Source organism: Octopus bimaculoides, chromosome 10 (genome assembly GCF_046866305.1).
Source record: "Octopus bimaculoides isolate indiv1 chromosome 10, ASM4686630v1, whole genome shotgun sequence".
In the NCBI taxonomy this organism is placed as follows: Eukaryota; Metazoa; Mollusca; class Cephalopoda; order Octopoda; family Octopodidae; genus Octopus; species Octopus bimaculoides.
The window spans coordinates 44,238,923-44,263,922 of NC_142937.1; the positions used below are offsets into that span (position 1 = coordinate 44,238,923).

General features: G+C 38.6%; 2 protein-coding genes across 4 annotated transcripts in view; both read left to right on the top strand.

Annotated features, from left to right (window-relative positions):
* Positions 1 to 6,405: 6,405 nt before the first annotated feature.
* Positions 6,406 to 12,464, top strand: LOC149133689 (uncharacterized). Its single transcript, XM_089358223.1, has 3 exons — positions 6,406 to 6,550; positions 10,816 to 11,459; positions 12,330 to 12,464. The coding sequence occupies exons 1-3, from the start codon at positions 6,406 to 6,408 to the stop codon at positions 12,462 to 12,464; spliced, it is 924 nt and encodes a 307-aa protein (XP_089214349.1).
* A 1,724-nt stretch (positions 12,465 to 14,188) lies between these two features.
* LOC106867966 (uncharacterized) overlaps positions 14,189 to 25,000 on the top strand; it is a 95,380-nt gene continuing 84,568 nt past the window's right edge. For all 3 annotated transcript variants that reach the window (XM_014913080.3, XM_014913151.3, XM_089358568.1), the window contains exon 1: positions 14,189 to 14,264. In XM_014913080.3, coding sequence (XP_014768566.1) covers positions 14,201 to 14,264 — 64 coding nt within the window. In that variant the 5' untranslated portion in view covers positions 14,189 to 14,200. The remainder of the gene's footprint in view (positions 14,265 to 25,000) is intronic.

Here is a 25,000-nt window from a genome sequence, read left to right on the forward strand (position 1 = left end):
AATCCTTGCCTCCCTCAAAAACTGCTAACATTAATATTATGATTCATATTCTCTCTATTTTCCTTTCTTCTCTTAAGTTATCTATGTCATGTCTTCTCTTAAGTTATCTATGACACTAATTAATGATTCTGCCAGCTCACCACCTATCACTTTACTTTAACTCTTCTGTATTCAGGTTGCTCTGTGAACTGTATTGCTTATTTATTCATATTGCTTTGAATTAAACATGAATTATCTGGTTGCTTTGAGATTTTGATAATGTGATTATTTACTTTTAGAATGACATTGTAAGGTAGGTGTGAGAGACTAGCTATGGCTAGTTTGAACATAAACCAGGTATAATATTTTGGCTGTATATGGCCAGTTTATATGCTAATTGGTTGATATTGAATGCTTCTCACAGTTGTTTGTATGTAAAAAAAAAAACGTAATATACATGTGTGCATGTGTATGTATGTGTGCATGTTTTCTATTAGTAGAGGTTGTGAAGCATCAGCATGAAAACATGTATACATATGAGAAGATGTCATTCTCCTGTATTAGGCTAGTCTGTTTATCTACTTTATGAGGAAAGGTTGTTTCGGTGAGTGATGTCCTGTACCAATATCGAAGCATTGCCATCCATTCATCGATCCAGCTGTCCGCACATACATACATGCATAAAACACACATATGTATGTGTATATGTATATATATATATATATATATATATATATATATATATATATATATAAATATATATATATAAATATATATATGTATATATACATACATACATACATACATATATATATATATATATATATATATTATTATTAAAAAATGGCAAAAAATCATATATTAATTAATATCGATTAATTACCAGGAAGCTAGCACATTTAAAGAATCAAAGAGATTCAGAAACAGTATCTGCAATCTCAGGGGATTAAAGTACATTTTTATATATGACGTTGACCACTAACGTGGACATTTAATGTGCTAGAAATATATTACATCTTGTGTCTAAAAAGACCTAAATTGTTCTCAACATGAAATATAGCGTGATACCAAATAAAAATGTTCCTTTTCTGTGATTTTAAATGTCTTGCCCGCTTACGTTTTGGTATCACGCTATATTTCATGTTGAGAACAATTTAGGTCTTTTTAGACACAAGATGTAATCTATTTCTAGCACATTAAATGTCCACGTTAGTGGTCAATGTCATATATAAAATAAAATATATATATATATATATATATATATATATATATATATATATGTATAAATATAAATATATATATAATTCTCAAGCTAGTTTAATCACTACTCTATATTTATTATTTTCACGTGTGTCACACAGGTGATTCTTTGACGTAAAACATTTCTTCTTTTCAATTTCCACTCCTTGAAATTACATGTCATGTACATATGACCCGAAGCTGTTAGTGAACTAATTTCCTAGTGCAAAGTTGATGTTGTTATTGTAATAATACTTGTTGTTGCTTAGTTTTAGGTCAGCTGTGATTGAACAGACCTGTGATCAGACATTCCAGTGATCTCTCTCTCTCTTGATACATTATATCTAGGACTATATTATCTGTGTCATTTTTTAGATAGTAGTGTGATTTGAATGAGTTCTGGCTGTTATTTCTAGCAGTTTGGACGACCATTTACAAATTCCTTTGCGGTTGTGATTGCTCTTGCTGATGGTTGTTTTGTTGTTCTTGTTGTGAATGTTTTTCTCCTTTTTGTTATTCAAATCTGGGGAAGACACTGAGAAAATCGTTCACAATGAACAAGCCCAAGCACTGGAATTTTCTTGGTGACTCAGGTTACGTGTTTATAAATATACCACAGTCTTATAACAATTCACACTGAAACAGGCAGGAGAAGCATTAATAGCAATAATTTAGCAAGGGACATGATAGCTTTCAATACTGAGGTCAATCCTTCCTCTTGAGGGTAAAGTTATTTGTAATAGACTCTTGCATCTTATCCATGGCAAAGATTTCTCTTTCCTCAACTTAATGATACAAAAACTGGAGATAAGGACCAAACTATGCAGATAAGATGAGTTAATTAGGATTCACTCTGGTTTTCAAACAATTGGTTTGGTGTCCCAAAAGAATGCTTTGAAACTGATTTGTCCCGATTTAAAAAAAAAATTTATTTTAATTTCAAAAATAAATTTTGATAAGTATTTTTCTGTTTGTTTTTGCTTGCTATAAATATTTTAGTGTTTAGAAAGTAGTTTCAGTCAAATTTTTTTTTTATTTACTTTTTATCATGTGCATGAAATAGCAAGCAAACCTCACTCAAATTACCCTCTACCATCTTGATAAAGAGAAGGACACATTGAATAATTTTGAAGTTGTACTTGCCAAGCAAGTGACTTGATCTGAGAACTTAAGTTGAACACGAAGCAATTACATTATATAGGAACCATTTTAACTATTTACAAACAGAAAAGTATCAAATTCACTTTCTGTTTATCTTTTGAGATATATTCCTAGATGGTAGTGGGCACTCTTGTTACTTTGATGAATGAAGATTCAACAAGATACGACTGAGGCACAAAACCCACATCTACCTCAGATCTGTGGAAAATGATCATCATCTTATAGCCACCTGTATTCAGTGTCAAAGCTGAATACTTCCAATAGCATCCTCTACCTATCCTTGTTGCCTCTTTCCCTATCATCACTGAACTTATGAAGATGTGGTGGTGTTGGTGCTGGTGTTTTGGTTTGCTAAACAACTTGTATGATGAATATAATCATGGGAATGGTTAGTGCAGATGCCAGCCCCACCCTCTCCTCTTTCAAGCATGTATTGGTCTGATGCAATAATATATTCTTAGATATCTCAAAATAAACAGGACAGTCCTAGCTAGAACGCTTTTTGAAATGATCTTCAAAATAAAATGACAAGGCCAGGAAAATATGATTAACATTGTTGCCTGAATTTCTATGAGAACACTGTTGTGCTCGCTTCAGTAATTTAGTTGGACAGCTTGTGTGATTGTATGTAGACTATCTTAATTAGAGATGACCTGGTGCTAAACAACAACGACCAATATAATAACAGTTGAGAGAGAGAGAGAGAGAGACAGAGAGAGAGATGGGTACAAGCAAGTTGATTTACATTCAATATGTCGCACCACTACCACCTCCACCTCCACCACCACAACCACCATCATCATCATCATTATCATCACCATCATCTTTATGACACCCACTTCTCCATGCTTCCATGGCTCTTGACAGAATTTATTGAGGCAAATTTTCAACAGCTAGAGATCCTTCCAGTCACCAATCCTCAATTGTTTCCAAGTAAGCTCATATCCACTCCCCACACCCCATGACCTCACATGTTTTCACAGAATACTGTGAAGAGCCTTGTTAGCATGTTAAAAAGATGATGATGATGATGATGATGATGATGATGGCAGTGGTGGAGGTATTGATGGTGGTGATGTGACATCATCATCCTCCTCATCATCATCATCGTTTAAGGTCTGCCTTCCATGCTAGCATGGATTGGACGATTTGACTGAGGAAACCTTTCAAAGGAGATGACAAAAAACTGAGATATGTGGTGCATTGCTGTACTCAAGAAGACCTGCCCATCACAAGAGAACTGAGATCCTAAAACCAAAGTGCCACATACAAAAAAAAAAAAAAAATTGGTACTGATACCACGTAAAACACAGTGGTGCTGGTGCCATATAAAAAGCACTGGTGCTGGTGCCACATTAAAAGCACCCAGGACACTCTGTAAAGTGGTTGGCATTAAGAAGGGCATCCAACTGTAGAAGCCAAGCCAAAATAGACAATGAAACCTGGTGTGGACCCTGGCCTTGTCAGCTCCTGTCAAGCCATTCAACCTATGCAAGCAAGCAAAACAGACGTTAAATGATGATGATGATGATGATGATCCATAATCAGTTTTTGCTGTTTGTTTTATTTTTTTTGTTTGTAATCTCTGGTGGAGTGAGAAGAACTTGTACAATATAATGTGCATTTTATGTACATATATTTTACATTTGCAAGCGTTTCAACACATATTGATTAAAGCTGACCAGTATTGTAATAATATTTCATGTGATTTGTACTATTTGACATTTCAAAAGGTCGTTTGATTCTATATCTATATATTTATTACACAACATTTTATAGTCAGATCACACACACACACACACATGCACATACACAAAGTTATCTGTAACCCGTTACAGATAAAGTTATTATAAAGTGTGCTCTGAGAATCCATTATAATTGTGCATCTATATGCAATTCAAATTTCCATTGCAGGGCTCCAAACAAGTATAATGGTGAAATGCACGCAGGAATTTTAAAATAAACCTGTGTTTATCCTTATTTTTCCTATAAATGTGTGTGTGTGTGTGTGTGTGTGTGTGTGCCTGGCACTCATGACTATTGCTAGTAGCATGATCTTTGAAATAAGTCCTGGCTTTAATAAGCATGATCTAAGAAATAAATCCTGGCTTTAATTTGTTCGACTGAAATCCCTCAAGGCAGTGCTCCAGCATGGCCACAATCAAACGACTGAAACAAGTAAAAAAAATAAAGGAATATATAAAAAATAAAGTAATTGACATTTATCTCTAAGGCATCATATCCATCCTGACCAATGTTTTTCTTTGGTCGGCCTGAGGATATAGTAGAAGACACCTGCCCAAGGTGCTATGTAGTGGTGCTGAACCTGGAACCATACGGTTGGGAAGCAAGCTCCTTACCACACAGTCACACCTGTGCCAATATGTATACATATTCAATATACAGACATCTACTAACTGTTCAGTATATATCTGGATATATATATCCAGATATATCTTCTCCTGAAACTTCAAATAATGACAGCAATGTTTGAATACATACTGTAAACTATATTTAGGCACGACACTCTGTTTCCAAGAATATCACGGGTATGTAACTACGTGTGTCGTGGTGATATATTAAAATTCAATAATTGCTATTTTGGCATTGATAACTTGGTGAATTGATCTATCAAGTTGTTTCATGTTATATTTCATTGGCTCATTCACATTTTTTTCTCAATAAGAAACTCTCACTACAATCTTCTATTATAGTGATTCCCAACCTTTCCACGACCAAGAAACCTGTTTATTTAAATGAGTTTTCTTGTGGAGCCCAGGATATTGAAGGGTCTGTCAGCTTAACATGTTCACAGACCCCCAGTACTATCTTTGCAGACCAACGATTATGTGATACAATGTAATCATAGTATTGTAGTATCAAAGCCAATGATTATGTGATAAAACAAAATCATAGTATTGTAGTGCCGACTGGATGGAAGTGTTCATTATCAATTACTTATTATATGCAAATGTTATGTATGTATATGTGAAGGCGCATGGCTCAGTAGTTAGAGTGTCGAGCTTACAATTGTGATGTTGTGAGTTTGAATCCTGAACCTGGCTGCATGTTGTGTTCTTGAGCAAGACACTTTATTTCATGTTGCTCCAGTTCACTCAGCTGTAGAAATGAGCCGCAATGTCATCGGTGCCAAGCTGTATCGGCCTTTGCCTTTCCCTTGGGTAACACCGGTGGCATGCAGAGGGGAGGCTAGTATGCATGGGCGACTGCTGGTCTTCCATAAAAAAAACAACCTTGACCAGACTTGTGCCTGGTAGGGTAACTTTCTAGGTGCAATTCCATGGTCAGTCATGACTGAAGGGGGTCTCAGCAGTATATATGTATGTATGTATGTATGTATGTATGTATGTATGTATGTATGCATGCATATAAATATGCATATGAGTATGGATGTATTTATGTACGTATGAATGTGTGTATGTGTGTATCTGTGTTTATGTATGTGTGCATATTTAGATGTGTTTCAGCAACAATATCTGTGTGTATATGCATGCTTGGTTTTTTGCTTTGTCCTTTTTTTGCATTCATCAAAACAAGTACATATACATGTCTGTGTATACATATGTATCTGTATCTTATTGATCTGGATATTTATTGGTGTCTATGTGTGTATATGTGTGTATGTTTTAGTATGTGCACACACATATATCGTTGGACAACAACACTACATTTCATTTGAGAACACTGAAAGAGATGCTTGATAAGTGGAATGTGCACTGCTTCTTCAGAGCAGCGTACAGGCCAAGTGGAAATAGAATCATGGAAAGACATCATCAAGCAATCCAGGCCATGGCAGATAGTGGGGCACATCTCACCACTGGAAGCAGTATTCTGGTACAATATGTCACCCTAATCAGGCCACTGGTCGAAGAGTCCATGCCACACAGAGCAATGTTCAGGTATAAATGGTGGCATCCTGCGGAAGAGAGAGCGCCTGTCTTCATAGAGGTGGAGATGAAGTGTAGGTCAAGCCCCTGAAGGCACGCTGCACATCTCAGAGGAACAATGACAGCTGTTAACTCCAAAAATAACGTTTCTGTGGATGGAATGCTGCATCACATCTTGGATGTTTACAGGATTGTTGCTTTGTCGGATGACAAAGGTGGAGGAGAGGAAGAGAACAAGGCTCCCTCCTTACGGAGATCACAGTGTATGAGGCGTCCACCCAGGTGGATGGCAGATTTTGATGTGGAGTAAAGTGAGGAGGTATTCTTTGAGATTAGGGGGTGCGTGTGGGGATGAGATGAGCCAGAAGGAAAGGGCTGTGATGTCAACAGTCAAGGGGCTTGACCAGAACAGGAAGGGTGAGAGAGGAAGTGAGGGAAGGAAGACCAGGGTCATCCTCTTTTGCCTTGGGTGCTCATGATGAACGAACATGAGGCAAGCAAGCTGATAGGGACAGGCCCTAGCAGCTGCTATTGTTATGTGCACGGGCTGGGCACGAGTTTTGGATTGAGTACAGCTTGACAGCAGATGACAAGAAGATAGGCAGATTGTTTCTTATTTCCCTGCATTACAGTTCCCTCGTACAACAATACATAGTTATAAACTGGCAATCTAGTTCAGTTCTGGTTTGAGGCTTCTTGTATTCATGCTTTATTATTAACAAAATAGAAGGAAAACCAAAGCACAAGACCAAAGGGCCATGAATTAATGAAAAATATGAACATTGCTACTGAATAGAAATCTTTGGCAAATGTATTTAGAATTTTTGAAACCCATTTGATACAGAAGCCAAACAAATGGGTTGAACGATTAGAATTCTTGTCAATACAACAAAATGAAGACGCAATCAATGACTATTTAAATACATTAAGTGCAAAGTTGAAAGATGTGACTCTGGCATAAAGAAAGATAAAAGAACCTTTGAAGAAATAACGAAAGGATTAAAGTGGGCAGATAAAAAAAGAAACGTCATAAATAAACAAAATCTTACACTAGGGGCAGCCATAAGGACATATATAATAAATAGTAAATAATAGTATATATATATATATATATATATATATATATATATATATATATATATATGTATATATATATATATATATATATATATATATATACATACATATATATATATATATATATACATACATATGTATATGGGTGCAGGACATCACCAACAGTACAAATAACATGAAATACGTAAACAATGAGACAAAAATGGAAAACAGGACAAGTAAATACAGAGAAAGGACCCTTCATCAGTCGTCAGCTGTCTATCTACTCTTTATTTCAAGCATTCAACAATATGTGTGCATATATATATATATATATATATATATATATATATATATATATATATATAAGTTAAAAAAAAACACAAAAAACAATAACAAAAAAACAACAAAGTGAGGACGTGATACGGATAGTGTTATTGGACGCTCGGGAAAGGAAAGAGAGAAAGTATGACGTTTCGGGCGGAGACCTTCGTCGGAAAGACGGAAAGTTCAAAGAATGGAAAAAGGGAGGAAGAGAAAATCGGCACCGATGCCCACGAGGTTACAGTGTGGAAGGACCGGTAGAGGAGATGGTGGAGGAAAAGTTCTTTCTAAGACAGGAGAGTGAAAAAGGGAGGTGAATATCTGTGCGTGCGCGAGAGTCTGCAAGTGTGTGTGTAATAACAGAACGTGTGTTTGCGTATATAAGTGTGTGTGTGTATATGCATGGTTTGGTGGTTTATCTGTTAGTGTGTATGTGTGTGTTTGTGTGGGTGTGTGTGTGTGTGACGTAGTGGAAGGAATTAGTAGCAGGAATAGTTAGTGGGTGCTTATGGACAATGGTCAGTGGAAGGTCAGCAGGCAGTTTTTGAGTATGTGTGTGTTCGTGTGTGTGGGGTTGTAGGTGTTGGGTACGTGTGCGTGCGTGTGTGTATTTTGTACGTGCGCGTGTGTGTATGTGTATGTTTTTGTGCGTGCGTGTGTGTTTGTTGTGTATATGTGCGTTGCTGTGTACGTGTGTGTGCGTGCGTTTGCTTCTGTATGTGCATGTGTTGTTTATGCCCATGTATGTGTGATTGTATGCGTGTCTGTGTGAGTGTGTTGTGTTGGTGAGAGGTGTGTGTGCGTGTGTATGTGTATGTGTGCGTGTGTGTGTGTAGAAGTGCGTGTGTGTGTGAGATTGTGAGTGTTAGGTACGGGTGCGTGTGTGTGTATGCGCGTGTGTGTTTATGTGTGTCTGTATGTGTGTGTCCGTGTGCGTGTGGGTGTGTGTATGTTGTGTATATGTGCGTTCCTCTGTGTGTGTGTGTGTGCATGTGTTTGCTTACGTACGTGTGTGCATGTGCGTGTGTCATTTATGCCCCTTGTGTGTGTAGTTGTATGCGTGTTTATGTGAGTGTGTGTTGTGTATGTGAGAGGTGTGTGCATGTGTGTATATGTGTATTTGTGTATGTGAGAGGTGTGTGTGCGTGTGTGTATGTGTGTGTTTATGTGTGTATGCGTGCGTTTGTGTGTGAAAGCGTAAGGATGTGTGCCAGGTATGTGTGTTATTTTGTGTGTGCACTCCTGTGTGTGTGCGTGTGCATATGTATGCGGCTGTGTATGTACGTGTATGTAGGCGTGCTCGTATATATGGGTTTGTGTATGTGTCTGTGTGTGTGTAGGGCTGTGTAAGGTGTGTGTCTCTACCACTGTGCGTGTGTGTGTATATATGTGCGTTCGTCTATATATGTGTTAGGGCGCGCATGTATGTTTGTCATGTGTGTGGGCGGTATATATATATATATATATATATATATATATATATATATATATATGTAGTGACGTCATATTAGCGCCAAAAAGCATAGGCGCCATTGCTGAATCTTTAACCACGCATGCGTGGGTTTAAACATCGAAGCGTTCCCGCTTCGATTCTGTCTCTTACCAAGCCAGACAGCGACCAAGCAAGACGTCTAAGCAAGCTCTCCCATTTGAGTGTGGTTGAACCAAGTTGTCTCTATAACGACACCAGCTCGAAGAACCGTACATCTACATTTCAGGCTACTCTAAAACCGGACAATTAGAAGCTGTTTTATTTTCCACCGAACATCCCTTTCCACGCCGGCAAGGAGCTCTACCAATTCTCCTCTTAGCCCAGCATTTTTTATTGCCACTGCTGGGGACACTTTTCATTCTCTTTTAGCGTCTTTTCCGGAGTTGGTGGATATTACTTTCAAGCCGGTTAAACCTGCACATTCCACCCTCCATTATATCACGACGACTGGTCCTCCGGTTTTTTCTCGACCACGTCGCCTAGCGCCTGATCGTCTTAAGACGGCCAAGGCCGAGTTTGAGCACATGCTTCAACTCGGCCTCATTCGACCCTCCACCAGCCCATGGGCATCTCCTCTACATTTGGCCCGTAAAGGGGATTCGGATTTTCGCCCGGTGGGGGACTATCGGAGACTAAATGCTGTGACGATAGCTGATCGCTATCCCATCAGGAATTTGCAGGATTTCTCGGCGAACCTGCATGGATGCACCATTTTCTCTAAGATTGATCTGGTACGGGCCTATCATCAGATACCAGTAAATCCAGAGGATATCCCTAAAACAGCCATCACTACACCTTTCGGTTGTTTTGAATTTCTATTTATGAGTTTTGGTTTGCGTAATGCTACTAGCACTTTTCAGAGGTTTATGGATGAGGTCGTTCGTGGACTTGATTTTGTATTCGCTTATGTCGATGATATACTCATCGCTAGTGATACGGAAGAGAATCATCTCCACCATTTGTCGCAACTTTTTCAGCGTCTTCGCGCTTACAATGTGAAGATTAATCCCGACAAGTGTCTTTTCGGGCAGTCATCCCTGAATTTTCTGGGACATTTGGTTGATTCTAATGGGATCAAACCTCTTCCTGCTAAAGTCGATGCAATTCAACGCATCGCACCTCCAACCTCTCTGCGACAGTTGCGCCATTTTTTAGGCATGGTCAATTTTTACAGGGGATTCATTGACCGGTGTGCATACAAACTACTTCCTTTAACGAGGCTACTGCAAGGCCATTCTCAGAAGGATGCTGGACTCACTCTTACTGATGAGGCGTTATCTGCTTTTGAGTCTGTGAAATAGGAGTTATCCTCCGTTCCTGTTCTTGCACATCCTGCTCCTGATGCTCCGCTTTCTTTATCTGTGGATGCTTCCGATTCTGCGGTCGGTGCTGTTTTGCAGCACACTGTAGACAATAAAACAAAACCTTTGGCTTTCTTTTCTTGTAAATTACAGCCTGCCGAACGCAGGTATAGTACTTTTGATCGTGAGCTATTGGCGATCTATCTGTCGATTCGGCATTTTCAACACCAACTCGAGGGACGAGAGTTTGTGATTTATACTGATCACAAGCCACTCACTTTTGCTCTGTCCTCTAAAACGGACAAGCTCTCTCCTCGTGCTTTTCGTCACCTGGATTTTATCTCACAATTTACAGGTGACATTCGTCATGTGCCAGGGAAAGAGAATATTCCAGCTGATGCTCTTTCTCGACTTCCTGTGCATTCTATTTCCACTCCCGTGGAAATTGATTTGCTGGAAATTTCGCAGGAGCAACCTTCTTTATCAAGTTTAGATTTGACTTCGTCAAAATTCAGCAACTGTAAATTTGCTTATCTTCCACTCCCTTCATCCGAGGGCTCTATATTATGTGACACATCCACAGGTTCTCCTAGGCCTTTAGTACCTATGAACCATCAACGTTCTGTGTTTGATGCCCTTCATTCTTTGTCACATCCGGGCATCTCAGCAACAGTGAAGCTTATCACTGCTCGGTTTTTCTGGCCCAATATGCGGCGATCAATTGCCACTTGGGCACGCTCCTGCATGAAGTGCCAGAGTGCGAAGGTCCATAGGTACGTTCGTGCCCCTCTTGGACAATTTCCTTCTCCTGAAGCCCGTTTCCGTCACGTCCATCTTGATTTGGTTGGACCGTTACCAGTGTGTCGCGGGTTCTCATACCTGTTAACTTGTGTTGACCGTTTCTCACGTTGGCTAGAAGCCATTCCTATAGCAGATATTACTTCTGAGACTGTTGCCCAGGCTTTCGTTTCTGGGTGGGTGTCGAGGTTCGGAGTACCGGTCAGTTTGACCACAGGTCGTGGCCGGCAATTTGAGGCCGCGCTTTTTCGTGACCTATCACGAATCCTGGGGGTGCATCGTATACGCACCACCAGCTACCATCCCGCTTCTAATGGGATGGTTGAGCGGTTTCATCGACAACTTAAGGCCGCCTTGCGCGCCTCGCCCAACCCGCAGTTTTGGGTTGAAATTCTTCCGGTTGTCCTCCTTGGATGCCGGACGGCGGAGCTTCTTTACGGCACCACGTTGACGTTGCCAGGTGCGATGGTGGTACCATACTCATCACAACCACCACACCCAGAGTCCTATGTTACTCGGTTGCGAGAGTATTTCTCCAATCTTCCATCTATGGGCCCCAGACAACAGTCACCTCCCTTTAGAGTGCCAGCAGACATTGAGTCTTGGTCTCATGTGTTTATTAGGGATGATTCTGTCAAAGGACCCCTTGTTTCTCCTTACAAAGGACCCTATCGTGTGCTTTCTCGCACTCCAAAGTTTTTCAAGGTCGACGCTAATGGTCGTACAGAAATTGTGTCTGTCGACCGTCTGAAAAAAGCGTACCTTGACAAACCTTCAACTCACGTGGACGACATGCCCGTATTTCAAATGCCGCACACACCACTATCACCACACACATTGTCAACGCCTTTACCAATGCATACACCAACATCAGCACCATCACAATCACACACACCAACAATTACACCACCTTCGTCGTTGCAAAGGAACCCTAGCGAACCTTATGTCACTAGGTTTGGCAGGACGGTGCATTGGCCCAAGAAATTGGAAAAAACTATTTACGTTTGATTTATTGTGTTTTTACTGGACAATTTCAGTTTTTTTTTATTGAACATTTTTTCTTCCATTCAGAAAAAAAAAACTATGTATCCGGTTCGTAAAAGGTTACACAAGGAAATTTGGAATGTCCATACGCGGGAGGTTGTGGTCAGTGGCAGAGCTATAGTTGAGCATCGATGCCAGTTTCGACCTGTTACCTGGTATTAAATATCCAAATCGGCTAGCTCTGACTGTTGTGCGTGAGTGGATAAATCCCACTCTTACAGTGAAGATAAAACCGAGTGTTTTGATATATATTTGTGCCGCATTTTCTGCGTGGTTTTCGATGGCCATCTCGCCTCAGACGTCCCTCCAAAATTTTTTCACACTCAAGGGGGAGCCATTGTAGTGACGTCATATTAGCGCCAAAAAGCATAGGCGCCATTGCTGAATCCTTAACCACGCATACGTGGGTTTAAACATCGAAGCGTTCCCGCTTCGATTCTGTCTCTTACCAAGCCAGACAGCGACCAAGCAAGACGTCTAAGCAAGCTCTCCCATTTGAGTGTGGTTGAACCAAGTTGTCTCTATAACGACACCAGCTCGAAGAACCGTACATCTACATTTCAGGCTACTCTAAAACCGGACAATTAGAAGCTGTTTTATTTTCCACCGAACAATAAATATTTGTTGTTGTTGATCAGTTTGGAGTTTCTGCGTTCAGTTCTCTTCCAATTTAATGTAGGAAAGTTAGGTGTATATCTAAAGATATATAACCCACTCTCCTATATATATATATATATATATATATATATATATATATATATATATATATATATATATATATATATATATATATATTCATTCTTCGTTTAATGTCTGCTTTCCATGCTAGCATGGGTTGGACAAGTGAAATTGTAGTGGCTGATGCCAGTGTCACGTAAGTGACTCTGCTGCAGGTGGCACATAAAAAGCACCCATTACACTCTTGGAGCGGTTGACGTTAGGAAGGGCATCCAGCCATAGAAACCATGCCAAATCAGATTGGGACCTGGTGCAGCTCTCCAGCTTACCAGTTTCAGTCAAACCGTCTAACCCATGCCAACATGGAAAGCAGACGCTAAATGATGATGATGATGATTATAATTGAATGGGGAGACAAAAAAAAAAAGAAAAGAAGAAAAAATGCGCAGGTGACTCAGTTGATACCTTAGTTTCGTTTGTCTCCAGTGCCCATATAGAATTTTCCAGTGCCTCCATCCAGTGAGCAATACTATCCCCTTTGAGAGATATTCCTTTAGCGGACTATAAATTCATCTTTTACTATCTGATTTTACTTTATCGAACTATCCCGGAAGGATGAACATAAGGAACTGCTGTAACTAAATACCGCGATTAATTTTTATCGGACGTTCTACGATTCTGCCAAATCTATTTATAGGCCTTATAAAAGTGCGACTGCATCAAGCACTAACAGGACAATGACACTCCATTGAAGTATCATTATGTTCATGTTTTCCCTTTCCGTTAACCATCAACTAAGCGAGGACTGCACTAACTTCACTCAGTTAATGTTATACTTCATACAATCTCCTGCACAAGCACGCAAAACTCTCTATATACCTATATGATACCATACTAAATGTGTGTGCGTGTGTTAATATATATGTATATATCTAATATAAATGTATATTTACAAAAAATAGGCTGCAGGCATTGCTTTTCGTAGTTAACATGAGACTAAATAGCATAAAAATACTCAAATAAGCAGACAAAATATAAAAAATGTCAACAATCAATGTCTGATTGATCTAAAAGTACTTTTGCAAATAGTGCGTTAATCTAGCACATTGCAGGAGCGTTAAGGTTGTCTTATTTACTATTTTTGATATCCTTCCGCACGCTTTTATGTTGTCAGTCTCTCTCTCTCTCTGTTTTGGGAGAAAGAAAACAAATAATCCAAGATGGCTACACCGCGTCGGAAGTTACTTGCACTGTTGATTATTTCAACTATTTTACTACAATTTGGTAAGTCGATTATATAGTAAAAAAATGTTCAAATGAAACTTGGGAGGGCTCTAAACACTATCCCGCTTCTTTTTTCATGCCATGTGAAAGAGAACGAAGAAAACATTTGCTTCCAATTTTTGTGGTGACATGGTTACATATCTTAAGAGAAATGTCGTCTGTTTCGTTGTCTTAATTGTTGCTTCTCTATAATTTCAGCTGTCTATGATTCCTTGTTGTCTTCGTTTGTGTATACATATGCTAATTATATATAATGTATGTTCTGTACTTTCTTTTGGCTATTACAACAAAGGCCATGCTGGCCACTGCAATCATGTTTAATTGATTTTTCATTTTTTTTTCTTTCTAAAGACAATTATACGTGCATGTACAAAAACATTTTCCGTTGTCTTCTGTTTGAGAGAGAGAGAGAAAGAGACAAAGATTGTAGTGGCTGCTTGTATACAGTTAAAAGGTATTTGTTTTACAATTACACCTGTCTCTGAAATGGGTGTAATAGTGAAAATTCGTCGGAGAAAGAGGCACGAAATTGCAGGTCTGGGCAAAAAATGAGGGGAAAAAAAAACAAAAGATTAATTTTTGAGGCAAAAAATTTTTTTTTTACAAAAGGCAACAACTACTTACTTCCTATGTAAAGAATACGTACACCACCCGTTTTCGGCGTAACAAAAACCCAAACCCTAATACTAAACCCCAACTCTAACCTTAAACCTTAACCCGAACCCATAGGTGCAGGAGTGGCTGTTTGGTAAGTAGCTTGCTAACCAACCACATGGTTCCGGGTTCAGTCCCACTGCGTGGCACTTTGGGCAAGTGTCTTCTACTATAGCCTCGGGCCGACCAAAGCCTTGTGAGTGGATTTGGTAGACGGAAACTGAAAGACGTCCATCGTATATATGTATATACATCGTATATATGTGTAAGTGTATGTGTGCTTGTGTGTCTGTGTTTGTCCCCCAACCATCGCTTGGCAACCGATGCTGGTGTGTTTACGTCGGCAAAGAGAGACCGATAGAATAAGTACTAGGCTTACAAAAGAATAAGTTCTGGATTTGCTCGGCTAAAGGCGGTGCTCCAGCATGGCCGCAGTCAAATGACTGAAACACGTAAAAGAGTAACCCTAAACACCGGGTGTACGTATTCTTTACTTTCGCCCATACATCTGTCGCACCTACATGTAAACACACACACACACACATTTACGTATTTATAATACTGTTTGCTAACTAGAAACAAACTTACACAAACGACAAACACTGATCAAATAACACGAACCAAACGTAAGTGTTTTCTGCGTGATCAGTCGTTCTGATAGACAAAACAGTCAAATTCCCCTCAAATCACACCCCATTGTCTGAGAAATAGATGGATACATTAGATACTATAGTTCTAAATATATAAAATAACATGCAGAATGGACACTCTTAGGAAGCCCTTGAAAATCTGTTTTTAAATCACATGGTATTAAAGACATCATGGACAATGTATTTCTAGATACATTGTCTGAGAATAATAATAGTAATAATAATAATAATAATGATTTCTTTATTAACCACAAAGGGTTTATATTAAGAAAAACATGGATAGTATAGGACAAAACAAAAAATGTGTCGTGAGGGTTTTGCGTGTATCCAAGATTAACAATGAAACAAAAACAAAAAATAATAAAAAGACGTGATGGTTACGATTGGAATGCTTTAATCTCATAAATACAATTGTCGAGTCATAATATATTCCCTACACACACGGACACACTCATATATTCCATGTTATTTTTGACAATTGTTTTCCTGCATGAATGCTTTTGTTTTACTACTTTATTATTATCTAACCCCAGGATTGAACTGATCAAGTAAACCTCCGATCATATGCATTACGCCTGTAACTATCTCTCTGTAGTGTGTTTTGAAGGAGAAATGTAGCTGTTATTCTAGCTGACTGCAAACTTTCCCGTGCTTTCAATGTGCAGTGGTTGTGGAGCGGTGTGTGTGTTTGTGTTTCTTGACATTTCTATTATGTTTATATTTACGTTTACCTTTGTTGTTGGCCATGTGGAGCTGTAATCAAAGGCATTCCAACAGTGGCCGTCTTGTGATTTTTTCAAACATCTCTTGGACTACATTAGACAATATGTATGTTTATTTGTAAGACTGTAGAATGTAATTTGAAGGAGATTCGATTGCTATTTCTAGCCGCTTGAGTGATTACATAAGAGCTCCCTCGTTCGTCTCCTTAACTGCGCGCGCGCACCCCCCCCCCCGTTATCTAGCTGTGTGTATGCATATATATATATATATATATATATACGGTGAACATTTAAATATATGTGAATGTGTGGTGTATTGTTTTATTCGAAACAGAAGCGCCATTCCATCGTCGCTCGATAAAAAAAAAAAACTAAAAAACTCTGCTACATGTTTCCTGTGCTCGTTTGTACATTCAAACTTGCTTTTCTTTATTGCTTTTGTTCTGTCTCTCAGGTCGGCTTTTTCTTCTATCTTTTCATTCTGTCGGCAACACCTGTAACGATACTGGGACATAGCTGTATCAGCCCTTGGCCAACATCGGTAGCATGGAGACAGGAAGACTTGTATGTATGTATGTATGTATGTATGTATGTTCATTCGGATACCAATATTGAAGGATCGCTAATAATAATAGTAATAAATAAAATCTTTTTAATGCTGAAATAGTTTTATAACCGGATGCCCTTTTATGTCACAAACCCTTACTTGTTTATCGAGTACAGAGTATCTTAGTCCACACATTTTACGAAGGTGCAAAACCAACAGACAACTCATTGATTGGGAATATTGGCAGCTGAGTTGTCTTTAAACAAATGTAAACAATCTCACACGTGCTTTTTTTTTCAGTTTCCAGCTTGGGGATATAGTAAGAAAAACTTGCCTCAGATGCCATGCAATGGGACTGAATTGGAAACCATGTGATTGGGAAGCAGACTTCTAAAAATTACACAGTCATGCCCTGCACCCATTATATAATATGGTAGCAGAACTAAAATATAGAAAGGGTGAAGTTCTCTCTCTTTCTCTCCCCTTCATCCCCTTTTCCAAGTGAGGTAGCTATGTATCTATTGTAAGATAGCTGTCTCAATACTACCCCCTCCCCAGTCGAAGGGTCTTCTCTTTAAAGTTACTTAGTGACCTCACTGCTTTAAAGTATTTGGCGTTAGGAAGGGCATCCAGCTATCATAACCATGCCAAAGTAGACAGTAAAACTTGGTGCTGTCCTTTGGTTCACCAGTTCCTATCGAACTATCCAGCCCTTGCCAGCATAGAGAATGGATCTTAAATGATGATGTGGTGGTAATTGTCTACGTCATGGGTATTTTATTATTTCAGTTTCATGGGGTATAAGACACAAATCAAAATTATAATGAAAAAGAAAAGGCCAACTGTTTGTTTTGGGTTAATTCCTATTATAATAGTTATGAAATGAAAAATGAAATCTTGTGACGAATGAAATTAAACTGAATGAAAGTAGATACAGAAATTGATACTTATGCAAGGGAAACTACATGTACTGAATATCCTCAAATGAAGAAATACATTTCATTTATAATGGAAAGGTTTGTGATGTATCTTTCTCAATGAGTTAATGCAAATACAAAAAGAATAAGCTATTTTATCTCTAGCCCTTAAAAGCTCCTCACCTTCCCAAACATTTTTACATTTCTACAACCCAGTAAGTTCCTGATGACCTTAAGAGAAAGGCAATCAACACTACAGCTATTTTCTCTGTTTATATCACAGAGATTTTTTTTACTAATGTCCATTCATTAGTGGGACTCCAGTAGTTTGATATTGTGATTTTCTTTTGAGTAGCCCTAGGTGAATGACACAATAAGATTCAAAAATAGCTTGGATGGAAACAAAGCAACAACATTATTTACATAATATATGGCTGAGGAGAAAACTCCCCAGGAGAGTTTTTGGCATTCTAAATACAAATACAATAGAATGTCGCACAGTTAATACACCAAACTACCCATTGTCTTCTGTGGTCTAGTGGTATCTGCACTTGTTATATGAGAAATTTATACTCAGTTCTCAATTCTAGTCTTTGGATATTTGAGTTTTGTGTTTGTTGTTTTGGAGAAATTATTCTTTTATTTGTTTCAGTCATTTGACTGCGGCCATGCTGGAACATCACCTTTAACGATTTTAGTCGAACAAATTGACTCCAGGACTTATTCTTTGTAAGCCTAGTACTTATTCTATTGGTCTCTTTTGCAGAAGTACTAAGTTACCAGCACATAAACGCTCCAGCAAGTGATGGCAGGGACACACACATACACACAAATATATACATATACATATATATACAATGAGTTTCTTTCAGTTTCTTATCTCTTTACTGCCCACAAGGGGCTACACACAGAGGGGACAAACAAGGACAGACAAATGAATTAAGTCGATTATATCAACCTCCCCAGTGCATAACTGATACTTATTTAATTGACCCCGAAAGGATGAAAGGCAAAGTTGACCTCAGCGGAATTTGAACTCAGAATTTAAAAACAGAAGAAATACCGCTAAGCATTTCGCCTGGCATGCTATCGTTTCTGCCAGCTCGGCTTCTTTCAGTTTCTGTCTACCAAATCCACTCACAAGGCTATAGTAGAAGATACTTGGCCAGGATGCTATGCAGTGGGACTGAACCTGGAACCTTGTGGTTGGGAAGCAAGCTTCTTACTACACAGCCATGTTTAATATGACTTCTGAGTTCAAATCCCTTTATGGTTAATTTTCCATTCATCCTTCTGACATTAAAGAGAATAAGGACCAGTCATGTACAAGCTTCTATGTAATACACAGCACTTTTGCTCAGAATTATGACTTTATTTCTAGTTTAGAAGTCAATATTATTAAATTCTTCTAAGAATGCCTTGGCCTCTCATCTTCCAGTGCTAGTTAATTAAGTACCAGTAGAATAGGGGAAATTACATATCCACTTTCCCCTGTACTCTTGTATTTGTAGTTGATTACTACTTGGACTGCAGGTGGTAACATGGACTCTCCAGTCTTTAGGGAAGATAATCTGTGTAGGAGATCAGTAACTCCAAATAAAAACTGGTACAGGGTAGGTAGAAAGCAACCTCTCTAATGCCAATGGTATGATAAAAGACGTCCAGTCTATGATGTAAATTGGTTGGTAAAAGGAAGGGCATCCAAGGGTAAAAAACCTCATCATGCCACCTCCTCATCATTGTTTAATGTCCATTTTCCATGCTGGCATGGGTTGGACGGTTTGACTGGGGACTGTCAAGCCAGGAGGCCGCACCAGGCTCCAATCTGATCTGGCAGTGTTTCTACAGCTGGATGCCCTTCCTAATGCCAACCACTGCGAGAGTGTAGTGGGTGCTTTTTACATGCCACCAGCATGGGAGCCAGTCGGCGGCATTGGCATTGACCACATTTGGATGGTGCTTTTTATGTGTCACCGGCACGGGGAGCCAGTCAGTCGGCACTGGCAATGACCCAGTCAGTTGGCACAACTACAATTCCATTTGATTTTGATTTTACTTGACTCAATAGGTCTCCTCAAGCATGGAATGTCGCCTAATAATTCAAACGTACTTTTTAAAATCAAAGGTACTGGTGTAGGCAACGGCTGTGATCTCACTTTATTTGCCAGGTCTTCTCAATCACAGCATATCTCCAGAGGCCTTGGTCTTTCGTCATTGCCTCTGTGAGGCCCAACATTTGAAGGTCGTGCTTCACCACCTCATCCCATGTCTTCCTGGGTCTCCCTCTACCACGGGTTCCTTCCACTGTTAGGGATTGACACTTCTTCACACAGCTCTCCTCATCCATACGCAGCACATGACCATACCAGCATAGTTGTCTCTCTTGCACACCACATTTAATGCTTCTTATGTCCAACTTTTCTCTCAGGATCATACTAGCTTCATTTTTTTTTCAAGCCGACGTATGTCTTCAGCAGTCATGACCCATGTTTCGCTGCCATGTAGCATGGCAGTTTGCACACATGCATCATACAATCTACCTTTCACTCTGAGCAAGAAGCCCTTTGTCACCAGTAGAGGTGGGAATTTTCTGAACTTTGCCCAGGCTATTCTTATTCTAGTGGCAACACTCTCCGAGCATCCAACCCCACTACAGACTTGGTCACCTAGGTAACGGAAGCTATCAACTATTTCTAGTTTCTTCCCCTGGCATGTGATGGAATCAGTTTTCTGAGCATCTGTGGTGTTTATTGCCCCTGTGCATCTGCCGCACACAAAAGCTATCTTCCCAGTTAACCTTACTTTGATGTTGCTGCACCTCTTATGCATCTATAGCTTAAACTGGGTACATCGTATGGAGTTTCTACCTACACCTTTTCTACAGATCAAGCAAGGCTACCTACCTGAAGGGGTTTGTGATGTGTTCGCCTTTCTACTTACTAGGACTTCGGTTTTTGCAACATTGACTCTAAGGCCCTTTGGTTCTAAACCTTGCTTCCACACCTGAAATTTCCTTACTTCCCAAAATAAAAATAACAAAAACCATTTTATACACAATAACAGAAATTGGCAGTTTTCTCTTTATCTTAGGTATCTGATAGCAAGGGACTGTAAAACAGCTTTCTCTTGCATATCAACATAGAAAATCCCAATATATAATAATTATGATGATGTGTAATATACATTATCTTATCATTCCTTGGCTGTCCCTCAAGTCAAGTATGATACCCTTCCTAGAGTGTGAAGGGGTTGTATTCAGTGATGTCACTATGTCAAGTCTCCTCAACTGTGAAGGGATTCAATTCAGTGATGTTATTATGTCAAGTCATTTGGAGCAATCTCCAGTATGTCACTGGTATTTACGTTAATAGATTCTGGAAGGAGAAAAGCTGCTACTACGAGACTTCATTGCTGAATTGGGAAAAGGAAAATTTGAATCATTTGTGTAGATTATAAGAGGTACCAGACCAAGTGCCTAGAAAATGGTGTTGTACCTGTATCTTTTTGTGTGCTATGGAAAATGGTGAATTCAGATGTGTTAAGTAGGGCCCTTGAAAGGAACAAGAAGTGTGTTGGTTTTCAATCATTAAATTGTGGCCATGCTGGGGCACCACCTTGAAGAATTGTTTAGTCAAATGAATCGACCCCAGTACTTAGTTTTTTTTTATGTTTGGTACTTATTCTATTGGCCTCTTTTTGCCAAACTGCTAAGTTACAGGGACATAAGCAAACACCAGTTGTCAAGTGGTGGTAGATACACACACACACAACAGGCGTCTTTCAGTTTCTGTTTACCAAATCCACTCACAAGGCTTTGGTCAGCCCAAGGTGTCATGCTGTGGAACTGAACCAGGAACCCTGTAATTGGGAAGCAAACTTAAGTTTGGCATACAGTATGGATGATATCTATAGATGGTGGTTGTGCAGAAGTGATAGTATTGATGCATGTATGTATAGCCTAGATGTGTGGATCCTGTTGTTACTATAATTGTTGTTGGTGGTGATGACGTGTGCATGCTGTTTAATTGGAGGTGTTGTAGTTATATGTTTATCGGTGAGTGTTGTGTGTATGTGTGTGTTTGTGATATGCTCTATTACCTTATAGGTGAGCTGTACTTTAAATGTGATCTATATTTACTACATAAAGGAGTGATTAACATTATTAATGTAATCCTTCTCTCATCTATTCATCTCTTACATCTATATATATAATGAAGAAGCTTTTAAGTGTTTCATGGTGTTTGATCTATTAGAAATAGATGTCAAATCGCCCTCAAATAACAATTCAGACTAAATGAAAAATAAAGAGTAAAATAAAAGAAATGGTCATTGCTGGAATGCTGATTTGGAACTACATTGTAACAACAACATAGTCTCACTGTGTCTCTTTAATCTCTTTAATTCACATTTTCTCTTTGAATTTTGTACCTTCTGTCTCCCTTTCTTACACATAAACTGTTATTCAGAACACACATGCATGCACGTGTGCGTGCGTGCATGCGTGTCTGTATGTGTGTGTGTATATGTATATATATATATATATAGAGAGAGAGAGAGAGAGAGAGTTGGAAATTGCTTATTTATATGTATTTCAATTAATTGTGTACCAAGCAATTTGGTTAATAAATAGGCTACTGAAATAAGTTGTTTGTAGATAATGATTCCACTGTATGTGTGTTTGTGTGTATATATCAGTAGTTTCCCAAGCTTTTTCAGGCTGCTGCCATCTTGGCACTCAGGCCACATTACTAGCCTCCCCACATTCCTCACCCTCCCCACCACAAATATAGACCACTTTCTGCAGCAAATTCAAAACAATTGTATTTCACTAATAAAACTTAAAACTAATTAATATATTTTTTTACATCTATCACCCCATTTTGGCCACCCCATTATCATCCCACTTTTCTTCAATGCCTTCCTGGATCTTTGCACTTCCCCCAAGGGGGCAGTAGTGCCCACTTTAGAAACCACTGATATACATTAATACATAGTGTATTCTATGATGGTAAGATCTACAAAAACTATACTCCATCTGGTGAGAGATAAATATTATTTAATAAAGATAGTACAGTAATCTCGTGTCATATCGCAGTTCACCTATCATGCACTCAATACATTGCAGTTCACCTATTGCACACTCAGTACATCGCAGACTTTTCTGGCAAATACATGTAAATTTATATAACGGACTTCTTAGTATATCTGAGTTTCTGGGGCCAATAGGTATTTATATTTTTTAAAATTTTAATTATTTCTGTGGGATGTTTTGGAACATAACACCTGCGATAATTGAGGGATTATTGTATATATTTTTTATGAGCTATCTTCCCAGTTAACCTTCCTTTGATGTTGCTGTACCTCTTATGTGTCCATAGCTTACACTGGGTGCATCTTTTTGGAATTTCTACCTACACCTTTTCTACAGATTGATCAGGGTCATCTACCTGAAAGGGTTTGTGATATGTTCGCCTTCCTACTTACTAGGACTTTGGCTTTTGCAACATTAATTCTAAGGCCCTTTGATTCTAAACCTTGCTTCCATACCTGAAATTTCTTCTCTAGTTCTGGTAGTGATTCCGCTTTGAGAGCAAGGTCATCAGCATAGAGGCGCTTCCAGGGGCAACCTGTCTTGAATTCCTGTTATTGCCTGGAAGACCATGATGAATATGAGGGAGCTGAGGGCTGATCCTTAGTGAATCCCTACTTCTACCAGGAATTCTTCACTATACTCATTGCCAACCTTTACCTTACTAACAGCATCCCTATACAGGGCCTCTACAGCTCTTATTAACCACTTGTCAATCCCCACGTCAGTTTTTGCATTGCCCACCAGATAAGGGATCAGGGGACCCTGTCAAAGCTTTCTCCATGTCAACAAAAGCCAAGTATAGGGGTTTCTCTTTGGCCAGGTATTTCTCCTGTAATTTCCGTACCAGGAATATAGCATCAGTGGTGCTTCTACCTGGCACAAAACCAAACTGCATCTCATCTAAGTAGACTCTCTTCCTAATTAGTTGGGCTATAACCCTCTCCATGACGTTCATCACTATATATAGTACACTGATTAATGCTATTATATACACTTATTATTAAGTTTGCAGTGCTGTTGATTTTTGCTGTTGGATGTTTGGATCAACTTCTGTCACATTGCTAGCTGTGAGGAAGGATTCTCTTCATGAAGCTTCCCTTAGTAAAAGTATTTTGGTGGAATAAAATATGAATAAGAAGTGCCAACCAATTATGTATTATATTCAATACTTGCCTACACATTTTTTGCAAGTGGAAGTTACATAATACATAAGATTTGAAATCTGTTTCTATGCAAGTTCTTTCGGAAGTACTTACTTAAAAACTAAGAAAATTCAAGTTCTCCTATAAGTAAATATATGTGTATACATATGCATATAAGTCTTTATAGGTATCTAATTATATAACTATACATAGGCGCAAAAGTGGCTGTGTAGTAAGTAGCTTGCTTACCAACCACATGGTTCCAGTTGTGCACATTAATGATCTTGTTTTAACAATTTATTACATCATTAAGGAAGAAAATCCTTTCAGATTTATCCACTGACTCTTTGTGTTGCTGTTAGTGTTGTTTAGTCTCAGATCAGTTCGGGTTGAGCAGCCACAGCATTCAAAGTTATTTTCACCATGACGATCTGTCTTTTAAGGTATAGTTTATCACAAACACATCAGCCAAAATTTTCCTTCCTTATTCTTAAAAATGCTATGATTTGAAGATTTGGCTGTTAGTTTTTATCTACTTGAGTCACTATGGAGAAAGTTCCTTCATATGCTTGTGATTCTTTATACTCTTTCTTTCATAGTAAATGTTTCATTTTATTCTTGAGACTTTCTTTTATCAGCTTTAACAGATTCTGCCAGAAAGTCATTCATTTTTATATTGTCTTGAGACATCCACTGCTATAGTTTTATTAATCACTTCCTTTATTATGTTGACTGTACTGTTTCATACCTGCTACTTCCTGTGATCATTATATCCTACTACTTATTTTATAATTTTGAAAAATCTCAAGGTTCTTCTTAATTTTCTTATCTTTGGTGTCTTGAAGTCAATTCTTATAACCTACTCCTCATAAATCAATTTGCTTAAGGATGATATTATCTTGATGGCTTAACAGTCATTGCACTTTTTCAGTCATGTTGATATCTCTTCATTTGAAATTCTTTTGATTAAGTTGCCAATATATTTACACTAGTTTATATTGCACATTTGACC